The 12,030-nt window shown below is 39.5% G+C and overlaps 1 protein-coding gene across 4 annotated transcripts in view; it reads left to right on the plus strand.

Moving 5' to 3' along the window:
- The window catches only part of LOC136872433 (uncharacterized), a 383,991-nt gene that overhangs the window by 125,732 nt on the left and 246,229 nt on the right, over window positions 1-12,030 (plus strand). For all 4 annotated transcript variants that reach the window (XM_067146250.2, XM_067146249.2, XM_067146251.2 and 1 more), the window contains one exon: window positions 2,221-2,341. In XM_067146250.2, coding sequence (XP_067002351.2) covers window positions 2,221-2,341 — 121 coding nt within the window. The remainder of the gene's footprint in view (window positions 1-2,220; window positions 2,342-12,030) is intronic.

Below are 12,030 nucleotides of genomic sequence, written 5' to 3' on the forward strand. Positions count from 1 at the left end.
ATGTGGAATTTGATCGAGAATGGAGTTGTGGTCGTTAAGTGTGATTATTCTAAGAGTGATTGTGTTTGTCAATGGTGCAAGTTAATGGGAGACTGGGTATAGAGTGATTGTAAAAATTGTGAGGTGGTAAGGTTAGCGAAGAGTGATTAAGTGATAGAAAGTGTTGCGATTGTATTGGAGGTTTGGTACAGAGTGATAGAAAAGAGACAGTAGGAGGATGGATTTAATGGATATAACTGTAAGAGTGATTAAGTTATAGAGAGTTATAGAGTTTGGTGATATGAATTAATGCAATATAATTAGACTTGAAGATATAGGGTGAAGTGTCCGTGATTAATGTTGTAACATAGGTAGGCACAGCTCAGCAGATTGAGTAAGAGGTGAGTTGGTGTCGGCAAGCCTGGGGCAGTAATATAGGTCTCATGATATGAGGAAGCAGACAGGTTGACTATTGACAGTGGCTGCTCACTCAAATGCGTGACGTGAGAGGGGGGAAAAGAATAGCCAGGTTTCGCTGACATAATAGGATGAGGGAAGGCCATGCAGTATTGCCAGCTACTGTTTCTCGTAATAGATTTTTTTTTTTTTCGTTGTTCAGTTGTTGCCTTATTTTATGTTGTCATGTAACTTTGTAATTACAGTTATTCAAATTTTGTTTTGTTATGTTATTTTAGTGACGTATTGCCATGGCGAGCAGATCTCCATTAGAAGTTGGCCAGGGGCCATTTTGCCGTGGTGACGATTATTTACCTTATCTTATTTTGTTAGTCCACTTATTTAATTTAATTTAATAGAATGTAATTTCATGTTAGTGTTAACAATATATAGCTTAGGTTGGAGTTACTGTGTTCCTTGGAAGAATCGATTGATTTAATTACTGTAAGATCCGAGGAAATAAAGAACAAAGTGCCACTATTCATCTCAGCAACCCAAAAAAAAACAACTATGAATGTGACACTCTTTATAAAATTATTTTTACATGTCGCCCCCTGCTCAGCCCTGCCCCTGGGGGTGCTAAGTTTGTCTTACCGCCACAGTGTCTTTTTCCAGATAGTAAGTCATATGCGTACCAAGTTTGGTCATGAGCTATACTGGAACGTACACGCACACACCCATACATTCATAATCTCGGCCATTTTGGGCTTTCTTTTTCACCCTTTCTCAACCTCCATTCTGACTGGAACTGAACTGTGACTTAAACAGCATCCAGATTGCCACAGTTCATCTCGGCAACCACAAAACTATGGATTCTACACTAATATTGGCTTTTTTTTATTTTTTATTTTTACATTTCATCTTCTCTAGAGGTATCTTACCTGCAGTAATTTTTCCAGATAGTAAGTCATACATGTACCCATTTATGCGGTGAGACACGTTTGTAATCTTGGCCATTTTGGACATTCTTTTTCTCCACTTCTAACCTTCATTCTTACTGTGGCTGAGCATTGACTTACACGGCATCCCAAGTATCACAGTTCATCTTAATGACCCCAAAAACTATGGATTCCACACTAAAATTGGTTGTTTTCAGTTATTTTTACATTTCACCACCTCCCCTAGGGGTGCTAGGGCTGTCTTGTCCCCACAGTATTTTTTTCCACATAGTAAGTTATATGCGTGTATGGTAGATGTGCCGATTGGGGCTGACCTTGGACTTAAATGACATCTGGAGAGTCACCATTCGTCTCATTGACCCCAAAAACTATGAGTTTGACACTATTTTAGATTATTTGAATTTGCCAGCCCCTCCCCACCCCTAGGGGTGTTCTACTACCCCCACATTGTTTTTCTCCAGGTAATAAGTCATATGTGTACCAAGTTTGACTGAAATTGCTCCAGTGGTTTAGGAGGAAATATGGAACACACACATATCCATTTTTATATACAGTATATAGATTTAATTGGTTCTTAATACCTGCAAAGAATGTCTTGCATACATGAGAGGATCAAACTTAAAATCTACATATTTACGTACATGCACATGTGAACGCACGTGCATGCACACGCGCGCGCGCGCACGCGCGCACACACACACACACACACACAGGGTATGTCGGAAGCATTGTGGTAACTTGCTGGGTATTACATATTTAAAAATGCACTTACAAATTTGTATGTTAAAGAAATTTGTCCCACCTTAGTTCAGCCTATGCCCGTTATAATTAGTTGTTTTTAGAGTGGATGATGTCATTAACATGTGATGAAAAATTTTATTTTCAGAGGGAGCAGGCAAGAGTATACATTTGATGACAAGAAGGCAATTGTAGATTACATTTCTAAAACAAACTCTTACAATAAAGTTAAAGGAAAAAAATTATGGCAAACCATGGCTGATACAAAGGTATGTTTATATGTTCATTTTGTAACTAACATTCTGGTGGTGATGATGATGATGATATTATTACAATTATCATTATTTTTATTATCATTGTTACGGAGTTATCCGTGGAAGGCAGAGGTGAAAGAAGGTGCGGGCTGGAATGGGTCTAACTACAAGTTCGAAAGATGAATTAAAATTTCAACAAAGGTTATATTATCAAAACTTAACAATGGTAGCATACAGTTTGAAAACTTAAGTCAACAACAAGCCAAAATCAGATACAAAGAAATTACAAGTGTTAGGGGATTATTACAGGGTCTGGGCTTCGAGCCCCACAATCACAATCCTTGAGCTATTAGCCCAACTTTACCAAGGTACAAAATTGGACAAAGGGGCAGAAAACCCCATCATGCCAAGGAGCACTTGCTCCTAATTACAATGTTAAGCCTCCTAGAGGCACACAGAAATCAAATTTAGGAAAGAGCAGACCCGCTCTCAAAGTTCAATCCTATCAAAGGCCACAACGAATTTCACTTCTATTTGCCCTCAAGGCGCACAAAGAAACGGGTATTTACTACCCAACCTACAGGGCCTTCGCAATGAAAATAAAACATCAGGTTAAGTTACTGGCCCAAAGTACAGAAAGGACTGGAGGCGTGAACATGCCCTCCAAATACACTTTTTAAAACCTAAATGGCTCTAGGCCGGTACACAGGGGCTAATCCCAAGCTAGGGAGGTGACCCGTATGAGAAAACTTTAATACATTAAGGAAGTGTTAGAAACGGTTATGAAAACGTAGTCACCTCAATTTCAAAATGAAGGGGAGCTCGAGAGGGTAAAGCACTCTCGATCCCTGCTTTACAGTTAAAGAGATATGTAGATTTTACATAGACAGAAGAGGAATTTACATTTTAAAAGTGGTAGGTTACATATTAAAGGTTTCGAACCTTCCCCGAGAGTTAAACTGCTGAGCTAGCAAGAAATAAAGATGTTAAAAGGCCATTACCTTGTTGAAGAACTGCTGACTGAAGAACGAGGCGCTTCCCGCCCCCTGCTACATATCCACACACTGAGTTAGATATTATACTAGTGGCCCCGAGACAAGAAAAACAGCAGTTTTTATACCCTCGTGGAAAATTCGAGACCTTTCAGGAATGAGTAGACACACCCTCTCACTTTTATTGGATAGCTTAGAGCAACATATCCATATCGAAGAAGACATACATGATTGGCTGAAAATTAATTAAAGAAATTCGGGATTGGCTAAGTTCAAACCTGGTGGAAGGAAGGATTAATATTGCCAACCCAAAAATAACAGAACAAAATATAGTAAAGACAAAACTTATGAATAAAAAATTTCTTCCAGAGTGTTCATTCCATTGCACCAGAGTGCATTACCATAGGTGTTTTTTTTTTTTTTTTTTTTTTGTTTTTTTTGTAGAGACATCTGTTAGAAAATGTCCACACTTCTTGATCAATGACAAACAAAAACACATCAAAATTCATACAGAGCCATCTTTGGAGAAACAGTTAATACAGTTTTTTAAAGTTCAGGCTTTCTCCTGTAGAGGAGTTTCAATTGGCACAATATTTGAACAAGCGGCATGGAGGTGTACCGCCCGGTACAATCATCATCATCATCATCATCATCATCATTATTATTATTATTATTATTATTGCTGTTTGAAGGGGCAAACATTCAGGTCATTGATCCTCGTAGACATTCCCTTCTGGGTGTGTTACCCCATTCTGAAATTTTTTTCTTGGTTTTGTGATGACATTGATGAGAAAATGCGCTCTTTTTGAGAAATATCCTTTAATCCCAAGTGTTCTAGACACTTGAAGGTTGAAAGAAATATCCATACAGAATATCTGATAACAAGGACAAAGATTTTGATGATGTATAAATTATCAAAAGATGTCTTAAAAGTAGTGTGTATGATCTAAAAATTCTTCAGTAATGCCCTAAAACTACAAAGAAAATTTCCTAAAAAATAAATCTTATCTAAATTTGCTAAGGTAAAGAGGTTTTGAACTTTTTCTTATTTAGAGTAGTAATTAGTAACTGTCATACTTGTAATTGGTTTGATTACCAATGTATAGGATTCTAGTCAGTGGATACATATTGAAGTTTTAATTATCGTTATCATTTCATTTTGTTGCACCTCGCACCTTTGGGGGGGGGGTGATGATCTGACTGTTAGGCCCCTTGAAACAACGATCATCATCAAAATATTGTTTAAAATGTGAACAAATGTTATTTAATTTTGTATCAATTTTATTGAAATGATTACACAAAAATTATTTTTTAACTGATGTAGTTTTCAGCAATTAGTCCGTAATCAGTTTTTACTTTCCATCTTCACTTATTGAGTTGCAGTGTACAATAAACATTTTATGTAAGTTTTCAAAACTGAATATCTGACAATTTTTGGCTAACAGAGCAGGGAACTAATGCAGCTATGTTTCTTTGTTACTAGGAAAAAAAATGCAATTTTATAAAAGTCCTAGCTCTATGTGATAACAAAAAGAAATATTTCCAAATTGTTCAACATGCCTTTGTCTGAAATTCATTAAGGTTCCATTGAAGAAAAACGGTAGATGATGACAAAATTGTAATGTTGAATGCAAACTGCACAACTAATTAAAATAACGGAATTTCATACTGCTATCGTGCATAATATTCTACATCACACAGCTCATGCAGTTAGTGGAAAACACTCACATGCGCAGAAGGGGAATAGAGCAGGGAAGAGCGATGTGGTGAAAAGGGATAAGCATTTGGTGAAAAGCATGATGAGCATTCATAAGAGAGTGTAAGCCGAGGATATTTTACAAACCAACCCATTGAAAACATAACAATCTTTCAGTAAATTGTAGCATTATTGTTAAGAAGACTTTCACAGATCCTTCCAATAATTACGCACCGAACAAGTTGACCATGCGGTTAGGGGCATGCAGCTGTGAGCTTGCACCTGTGAGATAGTGGCAGCCCAAAAGATGGTTTTCCATGGCTTCCCATTTTTATACCATGCAACCTTAATTAAGGCCACGGCTACTTCCTTCCCATTCCTAGGCCTTTCCTATCCCATCTTTACCATAAGACCTATCTGTGACAGTGCAACGTAAAGTAAAATAGTTTTTAAAAAATTACAGTTGCACATTGCACATAACACAGTACATTAATCGCTTTCCCAGGAAAAGAGAGGTGGAGCAGTATAATGGGAAGAAGAATGAGGAGGAAGTATGTCCTGCAGCCATCAGGTAAGATAGGAGAGACCATTAGGGGAGGGGATCAAATGAAGTGGCTCAGATTGAGGTTCTGGTCAAGTGAAAGCGAAAGTGTGTGGAGTAAAGGGAACCAGGGTAGCAGTAGTGTAGCCAGGATTTCAGTTTGGTGATTGGGGCGGGGGCATTCATCCAGAATTCTATTTTGTTAGGTGTTCAAACTTCCAGAGTTTAGATGACGTAGAATACCTAAAAAGGAAATGAGTCTCCTTGGATCCAAGTAAGAGTGGTGGAGTCGTGCTGTTTCTGGAGGCTAATAGTAATCTTCTTCTTCTCTTCCTCCGGTTTTCTCACATCTGTGGGGTTGCGAGTGCGAACTGTGCCGCACATGTAAATTTGGCTCTGTTTTACGGCCGCATGTTCTTCCCGGTGCCAACCCTATATGGAGGGATGTAATCACTGTTGTGTGTTTCTTTGGTGGTTGGTAGTGTAGTATGTTGTCTGAATATGAAGAGGAAAGTGTTGGGACAAACGCCCATCCCCCGAACCAGAAGAATTAATCAGACGTGATTAAAATCCCCGACCCAGCCGGGAATCGAACCGGGGACCCTCTGAACCGAAGGCCTCAACACTGAGCACTCCGCCAATGAGTCGGACTCCGGAAGCTAATATTAATATACATTATATATAAAATGCTTAATAAAAGTACATTTGTTAAAACTGCTGGGGTGTCTGGACTCCTTGTACGACAAATGCCCAAATGATCATGTGATAAGCAATAAAGAAGTGACGTTTTATACAAATAATGCGGCAAAGAAACACACACAGACACACACACGTCGAATACAAGTTTCTCGCCCTTTTTGTCCATGGCTAGATGATGAAGCCAAGGGAATGATGGCCCACTGTGATTCGTTATTTCGACATTATAAACAAACCCTAGATGACACAGACTTTGAATCTTACCGCATCGTAAGAAATCGCACAAAGCAGTTAATCAGAAATAAAAGAAGTATATATTTCCAGAATTTAGCTAACAACTTAAATTCTAGTCACACATGGGACCAACTTAGAGCTCTGGGAATAGGAAAACATCAGCAGAGACAGATAACTCCTGACATTCCAATTGACAAACTGAACAATCACTTTAGCAGAATAAATACTCAACCTACCCCAGTTAACTGCACCAACTCACTGCCCTCCTCTCCAGCCAATCCACCATTCACATTTCACAGTGTCACAGAAAATCAGGTTTAAAAGGCTTTGTATTCCATTAAATCAAAAGCTACAGGTGTAGATGATATTCCTATTACTTTTATACATAACATTATGAATGCTCTCCTGCCTATACTACTGACGCACATACTAAACTACTGTTTACTAAACGGAACTTTCCCTACTGTCTGGAAAACAGCCAATATTATACCGGTACTTAAGAGTTTAGACCACTGGGCGAGTTGGCCGTGTGGTTGTGGGTACGCGGCTGTGAGCTTGCATCCGGAAGATAGTGAGTTCAAACCCCACTATTGGCAGCCCTGAAAATGGTTTTCCTGGTTTCCCATGTTCACACTAGGCAAATGCTGGGGCTGTACCCTAATTAAGGCCACGGCCGCTTCCTTCCCACTCCTAGGCCTTTCCTATCCCTTTGTCGCCGTAAGACCTATCTGTGTTGGTGCGACGTAAAGCCACTAGCAATGAGTTTAGACCCACAATCACCCTCTGACTATCGTCCTATGTTTATACTCCCTGTGGTTTCTAAAGCCTTTGAACGTTAAGTATACGAGCAAGTTCTGGAATACCTAAATAAAAATGCTTTTGGACCGTTTGAAGTCTGGATTTAAGAAGGGTCACTGTGCCGCGACAGCACTTTTGAAGGTTACTGAAGACATTAGAAACGCTATGGACAAACAACTGCTCACTTCTCACTATACTTATCCTTCTTGACTTCAGTAGCGCCTTTAACACTATAGTAATTCTGACTATTATAAAGAAAATGAAACTGCTAAATTTTGACCTGGCTGCACTTAAGGTTTTAAGTTCTTATTTGAGTAACCGTCAACAGTGTGTAACAGTAAACGACAAGGCCTTTAAATGGAAAATGAAACTTAGTGTTGCCCCACAGAACAATATTCCAGGGCCCCTAATTTTCTGTATTTATATCAATGACATACCATCTGTAACAGGAAATAACACACACTACCTCTATGCTGACGATCTTCAAATATATCAACACTGAAAGACAAGATATTAACAATGACCTCCGATGACTCAATATATACGCACAATGAAACTCTCTTATACTGAACTGCACAAAATCTCAGGCAATCATAATTGAATCACAAAAATTACTGAGCTGTTCAAACAATGTTGCAATCTCACCTATCCTACTGAATGGTAACATTATTCCCTACACTAAAACGGTATAAAATCTTGGCGTAATGATGAGTGAAACAGTTGATTGGTCTTATTACACAAAAGAAATAGTAAAAAGATTTTTGGAGTGCTACACCCTCTTAAACAGCAGAGGGATGTATCTCCGTTTGAGCTACAGGCCAAGCACGTACCGACACTCATTCTCCCTATTCTTGATTATTGTGACATTGTTTTTAGTTGACATGACGAAAGAAGAAGCACTTAAACTTCAACGAGCACTGAATTCCTGCCTGTGATTTATTTACAATATCGGGTACGATGTTCATATCACCCCATACTATCAGGCTGTCTCATGGCTGATGTCTGATAAATGTTGGCAGCTATACACTTTAACAGTGGTGTTTAGAGTGGTAGCCCGAAAGTCAGCCACTGAATATTTCTTCTAAATTCATCTTTTTATCATTTCACAACTTAAATACACATTCTATATTCGTTCTTTCTGTTCCACTGCACTACACCAATAAAATTAATAGATCATTTGTGGTAACTGTTGCCTGATTATGGAATTCCCTGCCAGCTGAGGTCAGAGAAACTAGCTTTTTTTTAAATCACAATTTAAGGTCACCTGCCGAGACTTATCTGCTGAGGACAGCTGACTGAATGGTTGAAGGATGAATGTGTGCATGCCTGAGGATTAGTCATTTTGAAGAGTTTTGAGAACAGCTGACTGAATGGTTGAAGGATGAATGTGTGCGTGCGTGAGGATTAGTCATTTTTAAGAGTTTTTAATATTAATTACTTTTAATATTAATTTATTTAAATTTATTTTCAATTCTATTAATTTATGTACTTTATGTATTTTAAGTATCTGAATATTTTATTTAAGATTCTGATTAGTATGTGGTAAGTGTACGAGAGGGCCTGGAACCCTAAATTCGCCACTGTACAGAAGGCACTAATAAATAAATAAACAAATAAATATAGAATGTAAAGCGTATAGATATTTTGTTAGTTGGTAAAGAAAAATACATGTAACAACATATGGTTTAGCTAGTCCTGTAAGTTTCCCTCGCGGTTAGTGTCGCACAGCTGTGAGCTTGCATCTGGGAGATAGTGGATTCGAACCCCACTGTCGGCAGCCCTGAAAATGGTTTCCCATTTTCATACCAAGCAAATGCTGGGGCTGTACCTTAATTAAGGCCACGGCGGCTTCCTTCCCACTCTTAGGCCTTTCCTATCCCACCGTCACCATAAGACCTATCTGTGTCGGTGCGACGTAAGGCCACTAGCAAAAAAAAAAAACTTATTGGCATTATAGTGTTCTAAGTACCTAGTTTTTAAAAACTCCAGCCTGTTTGACCAATATAAGAGACGTTGCATTGCATGCAGGTGAGCCTGTATATGCCTGAGTAAATGTTTTTGCTTGAATTGACTGTGTTGTGATTAAAAAACAATTTTTGGTTAGTGTTTGTTGTCCTAAAAGCTATACTGGTATTTTTGTTTTTTATTGGGTTCAAGACCTGGTGAAAGTTTGGATTGTTGTAGGTGGAGGTAATAACGAATTTGGATTTTTTGGGTTTGTCAGGGATGAGGTTTGTTGTTAATTTGAATTTGACCTTATTTATTAAACGGTTAATCATTTCAGGTTTATATCCATTGATTTTTGCTAAGAGCTAGAGAGCTAGACGCATGTAAGTGTGCTCCGCAACTCACCTGCCTAAATCGCAAGACAACTAGCAAGTTGTAATCGCGAGTGAGTGTAATTCGAAAGTTTAGGATACAAACTCATCCTGTGTGCAACTATGACCCTCAAAGAAGTGAAGGAAAGAATTTCAGGCTTCGAGAAGCAAATGGCTCAATTCCAAGCCCACCTGGAGGAAGCCATGTCTGCTCCCACCGGCAATGCTACCAACCCCAGCGATGTTTTGACTGTGCTCCAAATGGACTTCCGAACTTTTCGAAATTCCATCTCTGCTGAACTCTCTGTTCTGAAAGACAATGTCGCAGATGTTGAGAAACGACTGGAAATTCAGGAGGCTCGGAGTGACGAAGCGGAACAGTACACTAGGTGTAATAGTCTCCTTCTGCATGGAGTGAGTGAGACGCCTAATGAGGACATCTATGGAAAGGTCATTGAAACTTTCCGTGATAACCTGAAAATCGAACTGTCCATGGACTCCATCGATCGATGTCATCAACTGGGACGCCAACGTAGATCGACTGCGGACATAGTGACCGTGGGTAATCGGCCTATCATAATAAAATTCCTCCGCTACCACCAGCGGGATCAAGTTTGGCGCGCTAAGCGACAGCTGAAAGGCTCCAAACTACTTATAACTGAATCCCTCACTAGGTTGAGAAAGGGCATCTTGAATAAGGCACGAGACACTTTTGGACTGCACAACACATACAGCCAAGATGGAAGGATAATCATTCACGTATCCGGAAAGAATTCCAAGTGAACTCACTCGCGGAATTACAATCATTAATCAGGCAATATGGTGAAAGCAACATATGAACAATGTGCATTCTGTGTAGTTTTGTGTGTGAATCAGCTGGCCACTGTATGTACGAGGAAATTAAGGTAAGCCACATGTTTTACATTCCTTTAGCATGCTTGTGTTGAGAAGTGCTATTGGAAGTCCCCCTCCTTGCTTCCTCCCTCACCCCTCATCACTCCTCTGTAGGACAGACCCCCCCTCACTCTCCCTTCACAGCCCTTTCACCAGAACATACGTCTGGAAGGACACGGCCTGCCTCTGACCGTTCCCCACCACTTTCTCCTTCCTGTTCTACCCATACCATTTTACAGAAGGAACTGATGTCATTTAATCGCGCCCTGTTGTGTGCGTATGTCAACAGCCAATCCATCATTGCTCACCTCGACGAACTGAAGATGATATTTGAAGACAGTCCAATTCATATCGCTGCTGTAAGCGAGAGTTGGCTCTGTAGTTCGATTCCCTCAAGCATGGTTGACATATCGGGCTATGATATTCACAGGCATGATCGGACGAACAGACGAGGTGGTGGGGTTGCCCTATATTGTAAATCAATGCTCAAGAGTAAAATTGTTCACACGTCTACTCCTGCTGTAAAAACAGCTCCTGAATATATGTTTGTAGAGGTGCTTGTCAATTCTGTAAAAGTACTTGTAGGTGTAGTACATAGGCCTCCTGACACAGTGCGAGACTTCCTTGACTTAGAAGACAGCTTACTGAGACTGCCACCATCATACAAGCACGAGATACTTTTCGGAGACTTTTGACACCAATTTATTAACTCTGAAGGACGACGCCTTATGACTACAAAATGTTTTTAAATCCTGTGACATGACTATATTACCCCTTAAACCCACCCACCACGTCCATACTTCCACTATTTCCGCTGACACATTCATAGACCTAGTAATAACAAATAACTCTCAAAAAATCCTTCACCACAGTCAAGTGTCTGTTCCTGACATATCTAAACATGACCTTATATTTTTAGCATACTCTCTTCGCGTGCCAAAGTACCGACCAAAATATGTAACGTTTAGAGACTTTAAAAGGATGAATTTATTACAACTGAGACAAGATGCACAACTCTGCCCCTGGTATGACATAATGATGAAGAGTGACATTGATGAGAAAGTGGAAATATTTAATTCCCATTTACATGAATTGTACAACAAACATGCACCAAAGCGTTCTGTGAGAGTAACACGTCCACCCTGCCCTTGGCTGACTGCCGATGTTAAGACTATGATGAAAGAACGAGACGCACTACACCGACGCTATAAGCAGATTTAACTAGCTGACGTACATGAGCAGTACCGTGTTCTTCGAAACCGAATTAAGCTTGTAATTCGTAATAAGAAATTTAATTATTTCCAGCATTTAAACAAAAACATTAACACTGGTTCCACATGGCGACAACTTTGGTCACTGGGTATTGGCAAGTCACTTGCGAAGCATACTGTTCCCGAGGTGTCCCTTGATGAGTTGAATACATATTTCTCCACGGAACGTCTCACTCCTGACACAACGATAGTACAAAACACTATTGACAATATATTAAGGCAGTCAGTCCTGTATTTGAATTTGATACCATTACAGAGCATGAA

This window comes from Anabrus simplex, chromosome 4 (genome assembly GCF_040414725.1).
Source record: "Anabrus simplex isolate iqAnaSimp1 chromosome 4, ASM4041472v1, whole genome shotgun sequence".
Lineage (NCBI taxonomy): Eukaryota > Metazoa > Arthropoda > Insecta > Orthoptera > Tettigoniidae > Anabrus > Anabrus simplex.